The following is a 23099-nucleotide window of genomic DNA, read 5'->3' on the forward strand; positions in this document are numbered from 1 at the left end:
CATTCATTCCGGATTCCGGATTGTAGCTGTATATCATGGCATTAATCACTTGTTTGTCACAACCTTGTTTGACTTTACTGTTATTTGTTTGGTTGGTCCACATGAAAAAGAAGAGAGAAATAGATTATATTCTTGTGAATGCCACTATTCCTCCGAAGGAACAAGAGTAGTTATACTTGAAGTAAACCTATCAAATTTCTTGATTGAGGTATGCATAATCTTTCACTTTCTCCTTTTACTTTGAGGCTTTCTTGTCCGAGATACCAATGAGGAAATTCCCATGAGGAATAAAAATATTAAACCATCAGCCGAAGGTGTTTATAGAATGGTTCTTGAAGTTTAGAATTACAAGGTTGAAGCTTTGAAGTATAAGAAGGTTAAAGCACAAGTGCATCAGTTCTTCGCTTTTCCCCCAAGAAAAACATTGGAAATTTGGCATTATAAAGAGCCTGTTTTCGTTTGAATTATTTTAAGGAGCTTATTTGAATCTATTATGGCCAAAATTTCACCACACAAAAAAAAAAGCACCATCAAATATTGTACTAGGAGACTAACACTCAAAGCAGTGATACAAATCTTTTAAATTTCAAACTAATCTTTATATCTAAAGATTAATACGGAAATGTGTTTTTAAAATGTAAAAATATTTTAGTAATAAACCATAAATTTAACATGGAAAGGTGTTTTTAAAATGTAAAAATATTTTAGTAATAAACCATAAATTTAATATATCAATGCTAGGCTTATCTCATTTATAAAAAAAACTAACTAGTTTTTAGATCCAACATTTCATTAATATTTGATAAATTGATTATTTATTCTTCAAAATTTAGAAAACTTAAGTACCTTTATGAGTAACATTCATTTTTTGCATGTGTGTTTGCTAACTTTTAAAAAAAATAGACTTATAACTCAAATTAAGTTTCTATAATGCTTAACCTATCTATTTTTCTCATGTGACATATTTTGAGTAAGAGTTTCAAAACGGAGTCATCTCGGTTTATAATGATTGATTTATTATCGGGTGAGTTAAAAGTGAATTAGTTCAATCCATTTTATTTTATAGTGAGTTAAAAATTTTGTATTCTAGTTTAATCCATCATGGTTTAATAGGTTAGTAGGTTGACTCACTTGATAATATTTTGTAATTTCAAATCATTCTATATATTTATTATAATGCAATCAAAGTGAATTGATTTGACTTATTATTTTATAAATTATTTATAGCATTACAGTTAAAGTCTTCATCTATTTTATTAAACATTATTACAAAGATACTGGTTGAAAATTAAAATATTAACTTACATAACTTGATAAACAAATAAATTAAAGGCTTAAATACCTTTTTTGTCCTCATTTTCGTAGTGTTTGTCTTCATTTTCACAGAATGTTTAAATGGTCCTCATTTTTACTGAATGTTTAGAATGGTCCTCATTTTCGCAATTCGTGTTTTATCTGGTCCTTTTTTTGTAACGCCGTGTACAGGTGGCACGGTTTGTATTAGGGTGTGTTACGTGTACTGTACAGGTGGCTAATTAACGTTAATTTTTTAATTGAGGGGAAACTTTGCAATTAGGGAAATTTCTTTATCTTCGTCTTTCTTGAGTTCTTGTCATCCTCAAAGCAGCCATCTCTCTGCAACTACAAATCGGGGTTAATTCGTTTCTCGTTGAACCACCAATAATGCACGAAGTGATACAACACGGTTGCCTCCAACGATTACAACCAGAGGTAAAGGAAGAAGGAAGAAGATTGAGACCGTAACATACCTATATAATGGGATTGCAGGAAGAAGAAGATTGCAGCAATACCAATTGGGAATGGAGGAACAAGATTGTCAAAACTCACCAACTGCCCAAACATTCCCTACCAAAACCCTAGCTCACTTATTTATCCCCAAATATCTAATTAAGTCACCTGTACAGTACACGTAATACACCCTAATACAAATCGTGCCACATGTACAATGCTTCGTTAATGATTTAAACGACGTTACAGAAAAGGACCAAATAAAACACAAATTGCGAAAATGATGACCATTCTAAACATTCGGTAAAAATGAGGACCATTTTAAACATTATGTAAAAAATGAGGACCATTCGCAACAAACACTATGAAAACGAGGACCAAAAGGTATTTAAGCCTAAATTAAACATATAATTATTCAAACATTATTAAACATCATTCTAATATTTAAAAAGATTAAATTGTCAACCTAAACAATTAAAAATAGTAAATAGTTAAAAACTTGTGAAAATGGTAACAAAATTAATAAAGTATTATTGTTGGTGGGGTTGTGAGTCAACCCATATTCAATCTAGTTCAAATTTAAAATTAAACGACCTTCTCTAATTTGACTTATATTTTAAAAAATTAATTATTTTTTCAACCCAATATAAATTGAATCCGTAATAAATCACTTTAACTCACGAATTTGAATTCAAACTTTAATAAATGATAAGTTAAACTTAAAAAACTATAATATGTAAGAAATATAACTTCAATTTTACAAACCTGATATTCCTCAACCTATTTCCATTAAAAGTAAAATCCTATCTACATAAATTAGTTTGAAAAGTATATGTAAATTAAAAGAATAAATAGCATACGTAGTGTCGATATATAATTTTTTGGTTATATTTAATCTCAAACTTATCATATATTAAAATTTTACTTTCATAATATTATCTTAAAAATCGTTTCAAACAAAGTTTTTATTTTACCAAGTAAAAAGTATCAGGCTAACACTAATAAAAAATAAATAAATAGTTATCGAGGTACAAAAAGTAGTTTCTTTATTATTTCTTAATGTAAAATATGACTTTTAATAAAAGAAAAGTTTTAATTTGTCAAGGTGTGTGATCTTACTACACATACACATGCATAATAAACTCTAATCAGTAAAGGTGAAAAAGGAGGGTAAAGAAAAGTAAGTAGGCATGGGCATGCTTTGTTGGTATGTGCAATTGGAGTTGATGGAGACTTGGATCCGAAAACCCGTACCCGGTGATTACGTGACAAACTCATTCAGTCACACTCCGTCTCTCGCACACAACGGGTGCTGCGTTATGCAGTGGAAGTAATAGAAAGTGGTCAGCACCAACAAACAAACGCATTTCGTTACATATACATATTACAGACGATTCAGAGCGCGATTCCAAATTCCTTTCTCTCTCTCTCTTCAATGGCAGGAATCCGCTTGCAACCGGAGGACTCCGACGTCTCCCAACAGTCTCGAGCGGTGGCTGTCGCCGCCTCCGATCTGGTCTCCGACGACGACCGCTCCGTAGCCGCCGATTCCTGGTCAATCAAGAGCGAGTACGGAAGCACTCTGGACGATGACCAGCGCCACGCCGACGCTGCCGAAGCTCTCTCCAACGCCAACCTTCGACCTAACTCTGATTACAGGTTTTCCTCTCTCTTTCTCTCTCTCACTCACGCTCGCGCCTTGCTCTGAACTTTTAATGAACACGAGATTGTATCGAATTAATTGCAATTTGTGTTTTGTAAAGTGCTGCTCTGTGGACTGGACTGTGTCGGAGTTGATTTATAATTCATTGTTTGCATTACTTCTTCGGTACTTGTTATGCTTTGAGATTGCAAGTTCTTGAATACGCATAAGGTGAAACTAAAACACGTTGTTTAGCTCTAACCGAAATAATTTGAATTAATGTTAGGAGGAAGAGGACGTTAGTGAAGTAGAATGTTAAGATCTGGTTAGTTTGGTTTTTGGCATTTGATTTTAGGGGAGTGGCGGTGGTTTATATTTGATGTCCGCTGATAGTTTATGGATCGGATCTGAATCTTTGTAACCGTGTGGATTTTTGGAATTTGAGATTTTCTTTGAGGATTTACGGTTGGGAAATCGTGTTTGTATGATTGAATCGTCATTCTGGATTCACCGATACAGACGGCCTTTTCTTATTCCCTGTTCATTTTTCTGCGTGCAGTTCTGATAAGGATGAACCCGATTCTGAAGCGGTCTCATCCATGCTTGGATTTCAGAGTTATTGGGATGCTGCATATGCGGACGAGCTTACAAATTTTCGTGAACATGGTCATACTGGTGAAGTCTGGTAAATAAAACTTCGATTGCATAACGTGCTTTGCTGGTCTACATGACTTCGGTGTAGATGTTAACTATGCTTTTGAGTGGTGGAGAATTATAGTGATTTTTAATCTGATTTTGGATCACCAAGATTACATGTATTCTGATTTTATTTTTGTGTCTGAAAAGACGGATGAGCATTTTTAGGAACTTATGTATGGTAACAGAATTAGTTAGAAATATTATATAGCATCATTTACACACCTTGAATTTGATTCTCTGCTTCCCCTCAGTGAGGAAGAAATTTGTTTGTTCGGATCACTGCTTCATATTTTTCCAGTCTGGCCTATAATTCTGAGATTCTATACCTGTATTCCTTAATAATAAAGAACCGTGGCTTCCCTTTTGCTTTCTATTAAAGTTTATTTGAACTTGTCAACTTCTAGACACTGATGCATTTATATGCAATTTGTTGGAAGTGATGTATTCTCTGGGTTTTCATAGCAATAATGTTTAGTTATGTTTTTTTGTCCTTGTTTTTTCCATTTATGTAGGTTTGGAGTTGATGTGATGGAAGTTGTTGCATCTTGGACAAAAGCCTTGTGTGTTGAAATTTCTCAAGGTCGCATACCAAATGATGTTGATGCTGTTAAGGCTGAAGCTAGTGAACTAGATGATAAACTTTTGTCTAGTTGGAGCGTGTTAGATATTGGAACTGGCAATGGTTTACTTCTTCAAGAATTAGCTAAACAAGGGTATGGTTTCATGTTTGGCCATATTTTGGTGACAACTATACTAATATATGTGTGTGTAAATAAATGAAAATATATATTTCTAAATAACCACAAAGACCATTGTCTTTCTCTTTAATTTTGCAACAATATTTTACCATCCATCTTCTCTTCTATCGACAAAAATGTCTCAGCGCCTTGTTCTAATTGATGGACAGCAGAAGGGTTTACTATTTGTACCAAATAAATATGTGAACACTTTTTTAATGATAATTTCTCGGCGGCAAAGGTAATAAATGGTTTATATTAAGTAATTTATAAAAATATATGAAAATTTAATTAAATACTTGAATCAAATCAATCCATGTAATATAAGCTCATGATCTTGCATGCCATTGAAGCTATAAGGATGAGATTTTTCTATACCAAACTCGTTTAAAAATAATCTTATGTGTTTCATGATTATCTTTTTAAAGGAAATAAATTAAATGATTAAAAATGAAAATTTAGTTCGAAACCGTACTGGTTAGAAGAAAGTTTCTTGGAATGAAACCAAATCTTGCCTTCTTTTCAGGTTCTCTGATTTAACTGGAACTGATTATAGTGAGAGGGCTGTCAACCTTGCCCAAAGCCTTGCTGATCGTGATGGATTTTCCAACATCAAATTTTTGGTATGTTCTAGTTTTAGTGTTTATATGCATCTCTGAATGCACAGTTCTGCTTAATTGTTTCCTTGTGTATCCCAAAGGTAGTAGATTACTAGTATCTGAGATTGTCTGTTTAGCATGCTAAACATACTGCTGTACTGTTGATAAGTGAACATTACCCTATCCGGTTATTCCCCTTGATTCTCAATCCTAATACTGCGAGTATTTTTCAGCAAACTTATAAATGATGATATGCAATCCTTTAGTTTCACACAGGTTGAACCAGTAGTGTCTGATTTTAGCTTGCCATTTTTCCGATAATCTGACGGGTCTTCATGGGCTTTTGTAATGATTAACTTCCAACCTATTATTAGTATCCGTCTGTAGTTGACAGTCGCTGGCCTTCCATTTATAGACAGTAAATATAACGTGTTTAGTGGAAAATCAATACAGAGCTGACATAATAGGAGCTACTACTGTAAACCAAGTGCATGAGAAATATGAACCAGGTGGAAGAATTTATGTTACTAAACACGTTATCATCTAGTTCCAATATATTCTAATATATTCGTAACACTTTTATCACATTTCATTATGTTTTCTTGTATTTGATAAATTGCATTTGTGGTTGACCTTCCAAGTTGTATCTTGGCATCCCTGTTTTGCATACAAACTATCATATCATTACATTCTTGAAATGTCTTGTGCATAATGCATTGGGTTTAACTATTTTAAGGTTGACGATGTCCTTGAGACTAAGTTAGAACAAGAGTTTCAGCTTGTAATGGATAAAGGGACGCTCGATGCTATTGGATTGCATCCTGATGGTCCTGTCAAGAGGTAAAGAAAATAGTTAGTTCTGTTTTCCATGATTCTATCATAAGTCTATTGGAATGATGTTATTTTGCTTTATCAACCTGTGTTTAACATTTCTTTCTTGCTCGTACTTATTCGTTCTCCGAAAAAGAGTCTACTTTACATGGTACCGTGGAATTATATTATTGCTTTCTTAATTTCAGGATGATGTATTGGGATTCTGTTTCGAAGTTGGTTGCTCCTGGTGGAATCCTTGTAAGCACTTAAAAAATCATTCAAATCTGATATTGAATGTTTAAATTTACTACCAAGTTTTGTGGGTCATGGCATGGACTGTACCTGTTATTAAGTGGGATTATTTTTATTCATTAAACTATTATTGATCTTGATCTCTGTTTGTTCACTCACTATCTTTCTCCCAAATTCCTGTGTTCGTGATATAGTTGCAGCAGCTCTTGCTACTTAATAATACTTTCTGCTTGTTTGTTGTAAGGTGATCACATCATGTAACAGTACAAAGGATGAGTTGATACAAGAAGTGGAAAGTTTCAACCAACGAAAAATTTCTACTGCTCAAGAAATTGAGGCAAGCAAGGACGAGGAATCGTGCAGAGAGCCCCCATTTCAGTATGTTAGTCATGTACGCACATATCCGACATTCATGTTTGGTGGATCCGTAGGCTCCCGTGTTGCTACCGTGGCATTCCTTAGGAAATGAATAAGCCTGTCATTTTCACTTATGATTTAGGACTCTTGTCAAATGGATTTGAAGTTGTGTGTGCGTAATAGGTAGATGCATGTTCCTAACTTGTTTTTTGTCGAGGGGTAAATAGTTTTATAAGAATTATGTGAAGTTTACCTTGTTCCTTTCTTTTGGGTGGATAGTTGTTATCGTTCGGAGTTATACTTTTACATTAGAAAGGGGAAATACAACTGGTTCAGCGTGGCAAAATGTTATGTTACTGTGGTTCTTTGTTACTTAATTACAATGAGGTCGATGGAACAATATATAACGAAAAGTTCAAAAAACCCCCTAAATCATTTTACTGATTTTCTCGTTTCTAAAGCATTAATTGAATTCAATTTTTGTTTAACTCTTTTTTTATTCAAAGAAGTAGGATTTGTAGAAAGATTGGTTAGAAAATATAGTATTTAGTTTTATTCAATGGGAGAGTTGTACTTCGCACCAATAAATTTGCAACAACTTATTTACAATCTTCAATTAGTTAAGCGTCAATTAATTAAGCCAGACTTTTTGAAAGAAGGTACGCCATTAATTGCAGAAGGATTTTATCTTTATGATGATTCATTTGGACAAGTTTCTTTGAAAGTGTCTATTTGAAAAAAAAAAAAACGTTGTTCTTCAATAAAAAAACTAGCTTCTATATGTAAATTAAAAGAAACTTTTTTAAAGAAGTCAAATCACTTTAACTTTGCATATATTGAAATAGTAATATCATTAAGTTTTGAGTTTTTTCTTAGATATTTTTAATTGATCTTTTAAAAAAAATATATTGAAATTTAAAACTTTTACATTCTTTTATTAAATTTTTGTTGTCTGATAAAAGAAATTATTATTAATTTTTTTAATAGTATTTAATTATAATTTTATTTATTTGTTCACACATGAAAATGTGAGAAAAAGGAATTAAAAAGAAGCAAGAACCGGAGCCTAATGAGAGGCAATAAACCTTAGGACGTATTCTCCTCCACTCACCACAACTCAATCTCAAAACCCAATTCATTCACTTCCCTCGACGCTTCTACATTCCTCTGTTATTTTATGGTTATGGCATCAATTTTGTCCTTATCTCTCACATCTCTTTCCCTCCCCAATTCTCAATCTCTGGTACGCTATTTCTTCATTCCTTTTCTAAATCTAACTCTGTTTTCTTTTTCCATTACCATACTCACCAACCATTGCGGTTTTTCCCAGGATCCCAAGAAAATCTCCGATTCTTCTTCCTCTGGTGCGCTCAGTTTCGTTACAGTTATTAAGATACTTTACTGTTCTCTACTCTCTCATTTATGCTACCTTTTCAGCAGGGAGAATCAACAGCAGGACTGAAAGTTGTTCTTGTGTGCCATCGTTCGAACGAAGAAAGATGCTTCTCTCTTCCGTCGCCATTGTTGCCGGAGCCTTGTGCAGCACTTCAGTTCGCCAAATCGCTTTGGCCGCTGAATTTGTCGATAGTAATAACGCTATAAAACTCAACCTACGTCTCAATTTTCAGTTTTGAATATGATGATGATATTTACTATTGCACGTTATGTTGTTGATGTTGCAATAATAGTAATAATAAGGTTAGACATATAATTTATTTGTATCAGCGAATTCTCCATTTGTCTCTATCCATACATAGACCTTTAGGAAACTGCTGTATTTGTAGAAACCAAATTGGGAATGTGCTATTCTAAAAATGTATGTGTATATAGGGACACTAAACAAAGAAAGCATAAAGTAACGGTGACCATAACCAAATCGATCATATTTTACACGAATCCTATTTAGTAAGTTTTAAGCAAAGAGACCAAATGGAGAGCTTGCTGTATTTTTAACCAAATAATAAATATGACATGTGCTGTGCTGAGCTACAAATTGATTTAGAAAGTGTAAAATAAGAACTATCAAGGCTACGAAGACTTGCAATGTGATCCAGAATTTGTGAATACAGTGCCAGCTCTTCGAGGGAAGGATTATGGCAAGACAAAAATGCGATACCCAGACTACACAGAAACTGAATCAGGACTCCAATATAAGGTGATGTAGTGGTAGTAGTAGTTGTATATACATTACTGGTTAATTAAGATGTTTTCTATTATTAATGTTTTTATTAATTTATGTACATTAAGAATACAGGACTTGCGACCGGGGAATGGCCCCAAACCCAAGATGGGAGAGACAGTAGTGGTAAGGCACTGAGACGTTCGGCATTTTTTTGTTTTAATTTTTTGTTGTAGTTGTTGGTTAGAAATTAGAAGTCTGATATAGCCTTTTATGAAAAAGTTAAAACTCTCTCAACATCAAAATTTCTTTGGTACTCTAGAGTCTAGTTAGCAAACTTTCTTGGTTCACTGAAATGATTTTGTTTGTATGGTATGGCTTTATGTCAGATTTGGCAACTTAAAGAAAATTAGAATGGCCTTGATTTCTTCGACTGTAGTTTGCGCACTTGTAAACCCTTAAAAAATTATTGGGTTCAATAAAATATGGGTAGAAAAAATGAAAATAGTGTTGATTAGTTTTGAATGGAAAGATTTACAACAGAACACCCTGCAATTATTTTTACAACTGCAAGGTATCTACATCATGTTCTAAAGAATTATTCTCCCTTCTGATTGAAATAATTGAAACAACTTTGGCTTTCTAACTCCATTCAGGTTGACTGGGATGGCTACACCATAGGTTATTATGGCCGCATATTTGAAGCACGGAATAAAACCAAGGGCGGTTCCTTTGAGGTATGAAATTTGCATTTTGTAAATCAATACTGTAGGTGTGATTGATTATTAGACACATTCTGCTATTTTTCTATCATGCAGGGTGATGACAAAGACTTCTTCAGATTCAAAATAGGTTATAATGAGGTGAGAGACATTATCATTTAATGATTAAACTGGTTCCTTGCAACTTGAATAGGATTTTTTTTATACATTTTGAATATTATTTCATGAACAATGTTTAGGCTTTTTGCTTCTAGGATATGGACCAAGTGATACAGGATGTGATAGGGTCATAATTAAACTGCTATTTCTTTTGTTAAATAGTTTATACTTTACATTCTTTTTAGTAATTTCGTATTTCCACAATTGGAAATAGTGGGGTTTAGGATTTTCTCCCAAGTAACTGCTAATGCAAAAGAAATATATTTATTGAAAACCCCTTTGTGCAAGTAAGTATCAGCTCCTTGTGTTTCTGGTGTTTTGGTACTCTTTTATGCATGCATTACGCTTGTACACCATCCTGTAATGCCATTGTTTGGTTCCACTCTTATAACAAAATTATGAGTAATATAATATGCTTTTTCAACAGACTGCAAGGTGTTCCCTTGCCGTTTGACTGTGGGACTAAATCCTTGTTGGGCATTGTCCACTAGATGCTTCCTGCGAGTGACATGCAACTTGTTTATGTATACTTGTTGAATGTTCAGGTGATACCTGCTTTTGAAGAGGCTGTTTCGGGCATGGCTCTTGGGGGCATTAGAAGGTGCTGCATCTATATTGCTAGAAATATTTGATGCATTCTATAGGCTTTTTATGAGCAAGTTCTTTCCTGCCATCACAATAGCCTGATCTTTATTTCTTTTGCAAAGAATAATATTTTGAAGTACATCTAATTGAAAAGTAGCGCCATGCATATCACGCCTATAATTAGCAGTTGCAAGTTCATGAAGTGTAATCTTATTTTATTAAATTGCAACTTTGTGAATTCTAACTCTAAATTTGTGGAACATCCTGACTTTCATTTTTTTAATTGAAATTATGAGTTAGTGGGACTGTTGAGTTTAAAATCTTCTATTTAAATCATTTTAGTCCATAAAAGATCTGAATACGAAAGAAAATGTTGCAAAAGTATTTTGGGTTCATTTTTGCGGAAAGAAACGTACAGGTAGAGAGATGCAAATTTCATTATGTTTGTCAACGATGTAGGATAATTGTGCCCCCGGAACTTGGATATCCTGAGAATGATTTCAACAAGGGTGCCCCAAGACCAACAACATTCTCGGTAAGAAGTGAATGTCTATGTTCATCCACTATCTGAATGGATTATGAAGAAGATGCAATGCAAATATATTTTACAGGGCCAACGAGCCTTGGCTTTTGTGTTGAGGAATCAAGGGCTGATAGACAAGACTCTCTTGTTTGATATTGAGCTGTTGAAGATTATTCCGAATTGATTGTCCGGATTATAAAATGACTCTCAAAATTCATCTTCAGAACATCGAGGTTAGATTCCCTTTCTTAAGCATAAAGATACACAATTGACTTAAATTTTTAAAGCCTTAGGCTATTTTTAGTAACTTGTGCTTTTATTGTAGGTCTACCTATTTAGAGAGGATGCATGCAAACAACTGTTCTGTCCTTTGGAAATTTTGTTAATATTGATACTTTATGCTTGTGTCAATTTGCCTCGGGAATAGATGTTGAGTTGTAAATATATATTATGGTCTTCCTTGTTGGTCTTCCTTGTTGGTCTCCCCAGCAACAGTAACATATGAAGCATCCAAACCAATTCTTCCCCCAAATATTGCAAACTTGAATCTACCGGATGGGACTGTAAGTACATGGGATGGATCATCATATGATCAAATAGAAATCAAAGAAAGGATTGCGTCACTGCAACATAATAGCTGTCGTGATAGCTCTTACAACTTCTATTTATATCCATTCTGCAATGCTTTCAAAAGCAGCAATAGTCATCCGAACCAAACACTATCCAATTATCACCATTTTTTCTCCTTGTTTTGGTCCTATACAACACTCTTTTTTATAGTTATTGTGCACTCTCATGTTGTGTGGTTGAGAAGAAGAATAGGATGAATGAAAATATGTAAAATAATAAATAAAGTGAAATTCACCGATGTGTTTGGAACAATAAAAGTAATCAGAAAGGACGATGGAAGTTTGTGGAAGAGAGTGAATTCCATCTGTTTGTTAACAATTAAAAAAGGTTAGGCTAAAGCTTCCTGCACTCTATCAAATTTCATCTTCTATCCCATCAAAAGTTTCCTAAAAATGTTTTTCTTAAAAGAGGGGGTGATTGATTTCAGGAAAAAAAAAAAAACTCTGGAATTGTTTATTGTATTCTTGAAATTAAATTCTGGAAGTGATAAGAGAAGTGATAGAGTGTAGAAAAAAAAATGATAGGTAGCATAAAGTAATTGCCAAAGGATTATTGCAAGATAAAATCACATGAAATTGGACTAGATTGTGTAGACCTGATAAAGTAATTTTAAAAAAAGTGATCAAAACAAGTGACTTTTGCAAAATTGGAATTAAAATATTTGGTTACCATTATGAAAGCTTTTCTTTTTAAGTAGAAAATTGTTCCATTATCTTGTTAAAATCAATAAATTTTATTATATTCTTTTATTCGTGTAACCTTAAAAGATACATAAAAGTAAATGATAGAATACACCCATGCTGAATTTGATTGCACTGCACTAAAAACATATATTCATATACTAATAGAAAAAAAAATGTAATTAATCTTTTCATATCATTTTTCCACAATACAACAACAAAAGTTGCAACTTAATTACAACTTAATAATAACTATAAGATCATATAAACAATAGTTGAAGATATTTTAAGTCATGGTAAATCACATAAATTTAATGTTTATTATTTTAATTATTGTTATTATTATTAAATCGGTTATTATTAACATATAATTAAAACATGTAAAAATAACTCGTCATAATTAGTCTAATTTTGAATTCAATTTATGAAAAAAAGAGTAAAAATTATAAGGATTCGGTAAGATCGAGAATGGGAATGAAGGGATGGATACATATAAAAACATGATAAACAGATTGAAGGATAATATTATTTATTTTTTTATTTGGAGGATAATATTTTTAATTTACTAAAGCATAGCTCCAAAATTTACGCGGTTCTGCTCGTGCACAATAACGTTAACCAATTCGTCTTTTTCAACAAATTCTGGATTAACTATTCAAAACCGACGCTGATCAGAAAAAAAAATAACTATTCAAAAACGACATGGGATTTGGATTTTGTGATAGAATTTGGTGAATCTACATCTCATAACAGATCTATCCCAAAATATATTTAAACAAAGTGATTGGACAATGTTTTGAAAACTAATAAAATCATAATTTTTTTATCCTTCTTTAAATAAATTAGGGTTTGAGAACTCATATGGATCAAAATAATTCCTTAAACTCCATAAATATTTGGAAAAATATTTTACAAACTCTATTCTTCTCTGTGAATCTATAACTTTTGTCTTTCCTAACGCTGTTTTCGTCACTGTTAACAAGAGCAAAATGACAAGAATACATTAACTTATTATTTTTTATGCATCATACTGACAAAGTTTAGATTTATAAATCTTATATAAACTATCAAAAAATTTCATTGCTAAATCGATCCTACTATATATCAAAATACATGAACTAAATAGTACATAATGATGAAATTATGTAATTTATTTATTCTTTTTTATTCACCTATAGTAAAGACATGAGGGCTTGGAATTAATCTGAAGTTGCCTATTGTTTTAAATGAGAACATTTATATATACATTATCATTTCAATGCAAGTTAGACTTTTCTCTAAAAAAAAAACATAATTTTGAGGAAATACATACTCAGATTTATTCCGACAGTGAATAATTTTAAAACAAAAATTTCTTGTACTATAAGATTTCTCTAATAATATATATTTTTTCAAATAAAAAGACTCACCTTACTGTGTGGAAAAAGAATAGAATTAAAATAAAATCTAGTTTTGGAGCAATCAAAGTTTTGTGATTGTGTTTGAGATATATAATGCATTATACGAACAAATGATGATCATAAATGGCTTAAATTTCGAAATGGCCAGTTGTTGGAGCCTAATAATTGGTTCGAATATTATGCAGTTATGTGTGGTGCATCAAGTGAAGACACCATAGTCACTTTTTTAAGGGAATTAGGGGCTTAAACTTCAAAGACAGCAAAGAACAAGAAATTATGAAACAAATATAATGTTTCGTCAACTTCAACAATTGGATTCGCGTTTGGTTAATATTGGTTGCTGCATGCAGCTAGGTACCAAGTGTGTCTGTCATCTTCAGACAAAACATCTTAGGCATAACAGTTGTTATTCTCATCTCATTCTCTACTGTTGCTAACTGTCATCGTATTATTATTTCATAGTTCACACCTACTTACACAAATATCTCTTATTATAAATGCCAAATACCTTAAACATTCATGAAAAAACTAATAATTAATCATATTATTTTTCTAAGTATTGATTTGGTCCCTACCAATGCATCTGTCATGTGAAATGAAAAAAAAAATCATATGTTTTTTAATTAGTCGAACTCTATATATTTTTATTTTAAAATCTTTAACTATTTTTAGATTTAGTTTTTGCAGCTTTTAAAGAAAGTTACTATTATTATTATTCCGAAAATGATAGTTTTCACTTTATAACAATCTTAATAACAAAGCTTGAAGAGAAAATAAGAGACATCGTAGGTTTCTTCCAAAAAATATGTGAAAACTATAAAGTTGAATTTATAACAAAATATTAATTTGACTAAATTATTAAGATTCATTTATAAGTCTGAAAATTGTATTTTATATAAAATAAAATGTGTTATCACTTCTGACTTGAAATTTTAAGATATTAAATTTATTAGTTTTTTTTTTTTAACTTTTTCATCGGTACAAAATGTATAATGGCGGATCTTAGAAAAAATAGATGAACCTTCTCCTCTTCTCACTTTAAAATTTTTAATATATATATATATATATATATATATATATAAAAGATATATTATATGAAAAGTGAAAGATGAAGAGATTTGATGTATGATAGAACGTAAAAGAAACAAAGAAAAAAAGATGAAAAATAGTGCTATGGAAGAAAGAAAATATGAAAAACCAAAACCCTAATTCCCATAAAGAATATAGCTAAAGTTACATTCGGTTGAGTATCTATTTCTTTGATTCTATCATATTCTCAACGTTAAGGTGATGCATGGAAATCTTCTTCCTTTTTTTTCTTTAATTTCTATGTCTTGTTAATTGGCAAGGGGTGATTAAAGAAGGGAACATTGTCGTTTATGTTGGGAGTAGCTACAATAAAAATAACACAAAATTGTCGTTTATATATGGCCATATATGTAAGTAAGCAAGAGCATTGCCTCCTCAAAGGAAAAGGGAAAAAGCTTCATTTGCATGATGCACGTTTTAAATTATGGCGTCTTTTCAAACTCGATTCACTTAATCTTCCAACTTTTGTCTTTAATTATGCGTCATAGTATTAACTATATGTTTCGAGATACATAGGTTTTTTTTTTTTTAAATATAATAATTTCCTTTTTGAAGAAAACAAATCTCGTATTTTTGGTAAAACAAGATCATTCGAAAAGTTGAACATAACGTGAGGGGAAAACTGCTAAAAATATAAATTAATTATGGTTTGAGGGAGATAGTATTGTTGGAAGTGGCCCTTATTTTCATGAGAATCTAAAATAATGACAATATAGAAGCATTAACAACATTTTTTTTTTATGATGTTAGTCATCGTGATGATGTTGTTTTAATTATTTACATCAATGACGTTATCATTGTCTTATGAAGATAAATTTAGTATGTTGACGTTGTTTTAAAAATAAGTGAAATTAATTATATATTCCTATTCATTTATTTGGTTATGTTATGTTAGAACTTAATTGGAAAAGTTCTTCTTAATTAACAAAGATTTTAAAAGCCATTTTTTCATGACTTTTGAGATTTAATAATCTTTTATATATATATTGGTTTGCTAGCCTGCATCAAACTTTTGTATTATACTTGTTTTTGCTTTGTAACTTTTTTATTTGAATTTGAATTGGTTTTTGTAAGTTGTGCAAAGCACCGGCGATTGCTATAGTTTAAAGCAAAAGCTTAAGGAGATGAGAAAGAACTCTATGGAAAGAGAAATTCTTTTTTAAAAGTGTTAAAGACACTTTATTTTCTAAGTACCATGTGTACACTTTATTGGCAAAATATTATTAAGAATTCTAAAATTACGAACAAAAATTAATAGATAAGCATTTTAACTTAAAAATTTTTAATTTAAAAGGTCATCCAATAATAATAAAATATTTTGAAAGATCTATATTTGTAAAAGTATATTTACTATAACCTTTTCTAAAAACAGATAAATAAAACTTTCAAGTAGCCAACTATCATGTTCTTGAACGCAATTTCTTGTTTGTTTTTTTTTTTTTTTACTTTTTAAGCAAGTAAATTTAGATTAATTAATAACTTTTTAGAAGACCTATTATATTTTTCTTCATTCATATGATCATTTTAGGCCTCTTGAGTATTTGGTCTCTAAATTATTTTCTTTTTTTATTAAAAAGAGATTTAAACATAGGTTACTTTTTATAAAATCTTTGACTTTAGATTTTCAGCATAATTTCCTACATACACCCTTACTAGGTATATACATTTGTGTATTAAACTAGATATTTGTGGGTATATCAACCTGGAAATGACACAATAAGTCTATATTAGTCAGATTTTGCTTTTTACCTCGCCTTATATGTCTCGGTTGACCAGGAACCGAAGCATATAATGGCACGGTGACACTTTTGCAATTTCAGACAATTTTTATGCCTCGGTTCAGCTAAAACCCGAAGCAAAAAAGGTTATATGCTTTGGTTCAAAAAAAACCGGTGTCAAAAGTGGCTCATATGCTTCGGTTGCACAAACCCGAAGCCAAAAACGTGGCTGGTTATTTCAAAAATGCAGTAGCCGTAACATCTTTGGCCTCAGGTGGCACTGAACCGAGGCCAAATAGGGCTATATGCCTCGGTTATTAATTGAATCGAGGCCATATAGTTTAATTAGGGCACAAAACTCGCGAGCCCCTTTTCTCCTTCCCTGCGCTGCGCATTTCTCCTCTCTCTTTCTCTCTGCAAGCTGCTGCGCGAAAACGAAGACGATGACGCCTCCACAGTGCGAAAACGAGAACCACCACTGGCGAGTTGCAGCAAATGCGAAGTGAGGATCCCAATGAAAATGAGGACAGAGGTGGAGGAAGTAAAGAGCGATACTGCATCTGCTATGATAAACAAAGTGAATATCTGGTCACGCAAGAAGATGGGTTCCCCGTCTTGGTTGTTTCCACCGGGAACAGTGAAAGTCGTTGCGAACATGATGGTGATTATAAGAGTACCCACGAGAGTGAATGAACTAGCAGTGTCTTTGGCCCATTTTTCACCAGCTTTCACCATCTCCACATGGCTTTCACTGAATATCTCACGGGGCTTCTAACCCAACCGTTGGAGTTGCAGCTCGAGCAGATGGAGACACTTCCATGGAGGCGAAAGAACAACACCTCCTCGTGCTGTAGGCACCATGACAGATCTGCAAAGAAAACCAAACTAGAACCTGGCACCGCTGTGACGCATTGTCGTTCCAGGCGCAAAAAGAAAACGACTCTATGGCCTCGGGTCCCACTACAACCGAGGCAGAAAACGACTCTATGGCCTCGGGTGATAACCGGGGCCAAAAGGTCTCCCATTTTGGCCTCACCCCAATATGTCTCCGTTCTAAAACTGAAACAGAATTACGAAAATAACCGGGGCCAAAAGTCCTTATTACACTAGTGCTATCAAGTCTCACTAAGATATACTTTGACATCACATAAAAAAATAAGTTAATTCATCTTTACAAAAGCAACTAATAAGATGATGATTGTCCATTCATATGTGTTTTAATTTGACCTCTTTTTTAGTTGATTATGAATCTTGATCGAGTCCAGATTCTCTATTGGTTTCTTAGATGTTGCTATCTAATGAGCATTAAAAAAATATTGTATTGGTACTTTAAAATATCTTTTTAATATATTTTAAAACGTTAAAATTAGTGATAATTAATTCATGTATTATAGAGGCACAATAGAAAAACAACACAGAAAGATCTAGTATAGAATCCAAATTCATCTTTACCATATTTTAAATAAGTATTTTCAAATCTCACTTCCGAAAGAAAATTACATAGTAAATATGATTATATAAAATCACAATAATGAACAACTCATGCATGAAAATTGTCACATATTTATATTATTACCGATATAATTTTACTTATAATAAAGTAAAGTAGCCTTATTTTCAATTAAATTTCATTCACATTATTAAGCATTTAACTCAAGGAATTAGGGATAAATCCTTATTATACAATACAATATTATTTATGTAGAGAGACAAAGCAATAATAAACTTTCAACTACATCTATAACTTCCTATCTTATATCAATGGTTTAATAATAAAATAAAATACAAATGATCAATACAAGAAATTATTTAATTACCAATGCAATTTTATCGTTGATAAAACATAATTTTTTGATAAATTTTATCGATAGAAATAAATATGCCAATAAAACTGGTCGATAAATTTAAATTAATGAAAGAATTATTTGTTGATAAATTTTGTCAGAATTCGTAGTAAAATTGTAAGTGTTGAATTTTTTGGTTGATAAAATGATATTACATTTTTTGGTAAATTTGTTTGTAATTTAATTTCTTAAAATTTGTTGATAAATGGAATACTAAATTTTTCTTCCAATACTGTGAAATATGTTTATAAATTAATTAAATATGTGTAAGAAAAATAAAAAATAAAAAAGTAAAAGGAGGAAAAATAGGAGAAGAAGGTGGAAAAGGAAAAGAAGAACAAGAAGAGTCAGAGCCAATGCGACGATGAAGAGGGGCTAGCGATGCAACAACGATTGCAACAGAGTGACATGGCAACAAAATGACAATGATGAAGGTGATGGTGGCAACAAAGGAGAAAAGGAAAGAGTTAGAGAAGAAGGAGAAAAAGGGGTGAGAGGAGCCAAGAGTGACCATAGCTAATAATAAGAGGAGGAGACGAAGAAAAAGGAAAAGAGCAAAAAATTTAAAAGTACAAAAAAAAAAGTAAGAAAGAGAGAGGAAGAAAAAAAGTAATATTTATCAATAAATTGTACTGATAAGAAAAATTCATCCGTTTTTACTTATGGACATTTTCTAATAAATTTTTTTCTCTGATAATTACCTATACAAAATTACCGATAGGTTTTAGGCATAAATAATATCAATTTTTATTATAGTGATTATTGATAACACCAAATAGATTAATCGGTCAATTGTTCGAATATTATTTCAATTTAGTTATAGTGTTATTACTTTTAATCTTTAAGTATGAAGTTGTCTTTTAATATATATATATATATATATATATATATATATATATATATATATATATATATATATATATATTACTTTCTTTTACGAATAAATAAGAGCCTCGAGGCTGCATGGTTGTCCATCAATGAAAACCAGCGATACTTACGGATACTTACACTTCAATCAAATTTAAAAGGAAAATATTTGTTAACTACTAAATTTTGAACTTTTTCTTATAATCTTAGATGTCATCTTTTAATTGGTTTTTCATTTTTTTATCTTTTTCATTTTTAATATTTTAAAATTATTTAAAAGATGACACCTCGTATTATAAAATAAGGTTATCAAAATTTAATAGTCAAAATATCATTGCCAAATTTAAAATTCATTAAATAGGGTACCAATGACTAAAACAATTGTAATCCCCTCACAGTTTCCATCGCACGAAACAATCGATGGATGAAAGAAAAAACCAAAATATTGTTAAGCTCTGTACATTTACATATGATGGGGAAAAAAGAATAGTTGGAGATGAAGAAGTAGTGAAAGAAGGCAAATGAAGAATGTTCCAGCAAAGCAAGTGAGACCAAGAGTGCCACAAACCAAACCAATCAACTCAACTATGTTTAACTCTTTGTTTCCTCTGATTTTGTCGTTACACAGTGGGACATAATTCCAACCATGTTGAGATCTGCAACACCTTTCCAATCTCTCCTTCACCCTCACCATCTCTATCCTCTTCTTCAGAACATTCAAATCCCCATCTATGCTCGTCCATCTCTCTGTTCATTCATCATTCCAAATCATTAATCACAACAATGCAACAAAACTTCAAAGAGAGTACTGTGAGATCAGTATCGTAAATCTCACGTCGACCAGAAATAAGTCAATTTTATAATATATAAATGAGGTGTAATTCTCTATTGATTTTTCTCTGTGGTGTTTATCTGCTATGCTTTCAAAATACATTTATGGACACTCATTTCGATGTTTTACAATATATTAAAAGTACCAACAAGAGCACAACAAATGACAACACAAGAAAAACCAGTAGAGAATATGGATTCATGTAAATCTCATCTTACAAGTTGATTTTGTAAAATTGAGTTAGACTTAAACTGTTACCTTCATCTTGAAAATTCTGAACTTTGATTAGACGTGTATTGCTTCTCTTAAGATATGGCCTTCTTGGTCGAACGAAAAAGAAAGAAGGAAGAGAAGCAGCCATGGCAGTTTTTTGTTGCAGCAATAGCATTATCACTCACTCGCCAGTGTTGGAACGAAATGTAGGAGAAGGGTGTTTGTATAAGTATTGGTGTAGCTTAAATTGCGGAATATATTTAAGGGTTTGTTAGGGTTGTAGGTACCCTTTGAGTTCTCTTATACGACACTAGAAAAGGGTGTTTTAGGGGTCAAGAATATCATGATGCAAATGCCATGCTTTGAAGAGATAAATAAAAAATAAATAAAATTGATAACGCGTACGTGAAGAGGAAAGGGTGTGGGAAAAGTCATGGTTGCAATTAATAAATGGTTAGCACCCTCACTTTGGTGTTATCTATTCATGGATTACTTCAAGTGACCGGCTTAATTAACTAACTAATCATTTTTGTTTTCTTCTCTAAACTACATATTATCCCATAAACATACTTCATGCATGCACAATACTTTTTTTTAAATATATTTTTAATTTCTAATTTTTAACGTTAAATTAGAGTTAATATCTGTTTGGAACTTTAATATAATTAATTTTGTGTCGAAATTTAAAAAAAAAATGAATAGATATAATTTTTCAAACATTATCTTAAATTTGTATCACGTTTAAAGTTGAGATTTGAGATCATTTAACACATTTTAACTCGATATCAATCTCAATCTCAAAGACAGTTTACGATACATTGTTGGCAAGCTGTATTTCTTGCAAAAAAAATACTTTAATTACAATTTGTCTATGTTTTCTTTTTTATCTATTTGTCTGTCATATTTGAATTGGCATTGGTTTTACCAGGTCCAATTTGTACCACGTTGTCTATAATAAAAAAAAATGTATACCATTTACTAAGGTAGTACTCATCTAATCCATTCGCAACATTTTTTTTTTTCCTTTTAAAAAACAAACTTGTTTTCTTAAAAAAAAGTCAGCGTGTGTCGTTTTTGTCTTTATCAGCAACAAGATTCGTTGACATTATATTTTCCATCCTTTCCACTTTTTTTTTTATTCTTGAGAAAAGATATAATTGTTTTGATATTCTTTTGGATAGCAACCAAGGATCACACTATTAATTAATTAATTCAAACAGGTAATCTTCAAAATAATTCTTATTAAAAAATAAATTTATAAAATTAGTGATTTAAATTTAGACAGTATCATGAAATAAATTTATATTGTCAGTTAATTTAATGCTTATTCATGATTTATATCGATGTTGTGATAATAATCTATTGTGCTTCTGTTTCTAACTGTTGAAAATCAGTAGAATGAGAATGGGCCTTATTCAATTATCGGGTCAGGCCCAATTAATTCAAAATGATTTGCTGATGGAGAACATTTGTTGGGCTAACCCAAGCCCAGCCAAGTCATATTTAACTTGCTTCAACAGTTACGTTTATGACTTTCATGTTTTTTTAAGACAAATTCTTAATTCACCTCTATATTTTCGTTCTGCATCCCCTGAATATAAAAATTCTCATTTTTCTGTTTTTTAAATTGTGAAATCTGAAAATAAAAAATTATTTTCGAATTATATAATTTAGAAAGCTTTCAAATTATACAATGTAAAAGTTATTTTTTATTTTTAGATTACACGATCAAAATAAATAATAAATTTCAAATTATATGTTAAAAATGACTTTAAAAAAAGTTGAAGAGACTTAAGAACAGATAATTTCCAAAATATACAACCTATACATTTTTTTAATAATCTGAAAGTTATTTATAAGTTATAAATTGTATAATTTTTTTCTTTCATTTTTAACGTCTAGATTACCTGGTTAAAAAAGATAAAAGAGTAATTTTAATATTCATGGTTGTAGAACAAAAATTATGGATTTGAAAATTATAGGCCGAACAAGTAGATGAACAAGTACAAAACCCATTATGATTTTTTTGAATATCGATCCCAAACAAATTTGAATTTAAACGTTGCAGATTATCTAAACCTATATCATACTTTACTTTGCTTTATTATTACAATAACAACAATAAATAATTATAACAATGAAAAAATAAGTTTCTAGTATATCTAAAATCCATCAATTTTGACTTTGGTCTTTATAACTTCTACTCATTATTTTACATTTATGCATTTTGAAATTGTTATTTATAGTTTTCACAAAATGCTTGAATTTCTTAGATGCTAAAATGGTATGTAATAAATATTACTACGTATCAATTAATATAATCACTTAACTTTTGTTGAACACATTATTAACCAGAGTCATTAGGATAAAAGTAGAACTTTTAATTTTAGATAAATATAAAATACTTTTGTAAAAATATCAAAATCAAAACTGTTAAAAGAAATATATAAGTGGACGGTGTTTGAAATATACTCTTGTAGGTTATGGTAATGTGATAAGAGAGAGAAGAAAACAAACTAATAATATTTTTCACGTATTTCTCTATTTTTATATTCAATCATTCAATTTTTTTCGCTGTACCAATAAATATTTTTGTATCCAAATTACAATACTATTTATTACAGGTTTGCTTATTTTTTTATTAATTTTAAATCCATTATCACGTCTTGTGTTTTATTTACACATTATTGTATATTTATAAGTAATTTAATAAAAGAACTTGTACGAAAGAGATAAAGATGACGCGTATTAGGTTTTTATGTTAAATTTATTTTCCAACATATGTTAACCTATTTTCGTTTAATATATATTTTCTTTTAACCGACGTAGTAATTTGGATGGGTGCGATGAGTTGTGATGAATGGCTACAA

At 31.0% G+C, this 23099-nt stretch overlaps 3 protein-coding genes across 5 annotated transcripts; 2 read left to right on the forward strand and 1 right to left on the reverse strand.

Annotated features, from left to right (window-relative positions):
- The first annotated feature begins 3049 nt into the window (after positions 1–3049).
- Positions 3050–7194, forward strand: AR401 (S-adenosyl-L-methionine-dependent methyltransferases superfamily protein). The gene is made up of 7 exons (XM_028069774.2): positions 3050–3408; positions 3951–4076; positions 4603–4803; positions 5354–5450; positions 6163–6266; positions 6446–6497; positions 6736–7194. Exons 1-7 carry the CDS (start codon positions 3185–3187, stop codon positions 6958–6960), a joined length of 1029 nt encoding a protein of 342 aa, XP_027925575.1. The 5' UTR covers positions 3050–3184; the 3' UTR covers positions 6961–7194.
- A 717-nt stretch (positions 7195–7911) lies between these two features.
- LOC114183677 (FKBP-like peptidyl-prolyl cis-trans isomerase family protein) lies at positions 7912–11703 on the forward strand. 3 transcript variants are annotated; one of them, XM_085673885.1, is made up of 11 exons: positions 7912–8091; positions 8179–8212; positions 8286–8435; positions 8918–9003; positions 9096–9158; positions 9624–9704; positions 9786–9830; positions 10394–10449; positions 10893–10968; positions 11045–11189; positions 11282–11703. In XM_085673885.1, exons 1-10 carry the CDS (start codon positions 8026–8028, stop codon positions 11138–11140), a joined length of 753 nt encoding a protein of 250 aa, XP_085530011.1. In that variant the 5' UTR covers positions 7912–8025; the 3' UTR covers positions 11141–11189; positions 11282–11703. The 3 variants fall into 3 exon arrangements, with proteins under 3 accessions (XP_085530011.1, XP_027926581.1, XP_027926582.1); XM_028070780.2 differs by having other exon boundaries at positions 7913–8091; positions 9103–9153; XM_028070781.2 differs by having other exon boundaries at positions 7913–8091; positions 8289–8435; positions 9103–9153.
- A 7796-nt stretch (positions 11704–19499) lies between these two features.
- On the reverse strand, positions 19500–20512 carry LOC114185910 (uncharacterized). Its single transcript, XM_028073861.2, has 2 exons — positions 20275–20512; positions 19500–19931 (listed from the first exon to the last, which is right to left on the reverse strand). Exons 1-2 carry the CDS (start codon positions 20402–20404, stop codon positions 19648–19650), a joined length of 414 nt encoding a protein of 137 aa, XP_027929662.1. The 5' UTR covers positions 20405–20512; the 3' UTR covers positions 19500–19647.
- Between the last annotated feature and the right edge of the window lie 2587 nt (positions 20513–23099).

This window comes from Vigna unguiculata, chromosome 5 (assembly GCF_037176805.1).
Source record: "Vigna unguiculata cultivar grain cowpea cultivar isolate G323 ecotype 2 chromosome 5, ASM3717680v1, whole genome shotgun sequence".
Lineage (NCBI taxonomy): Eukaryota > Viridiplantae > Streptophyta > Magnoliopsida > Fabales > Fabaceae > Vigna > Vigna unguiculata.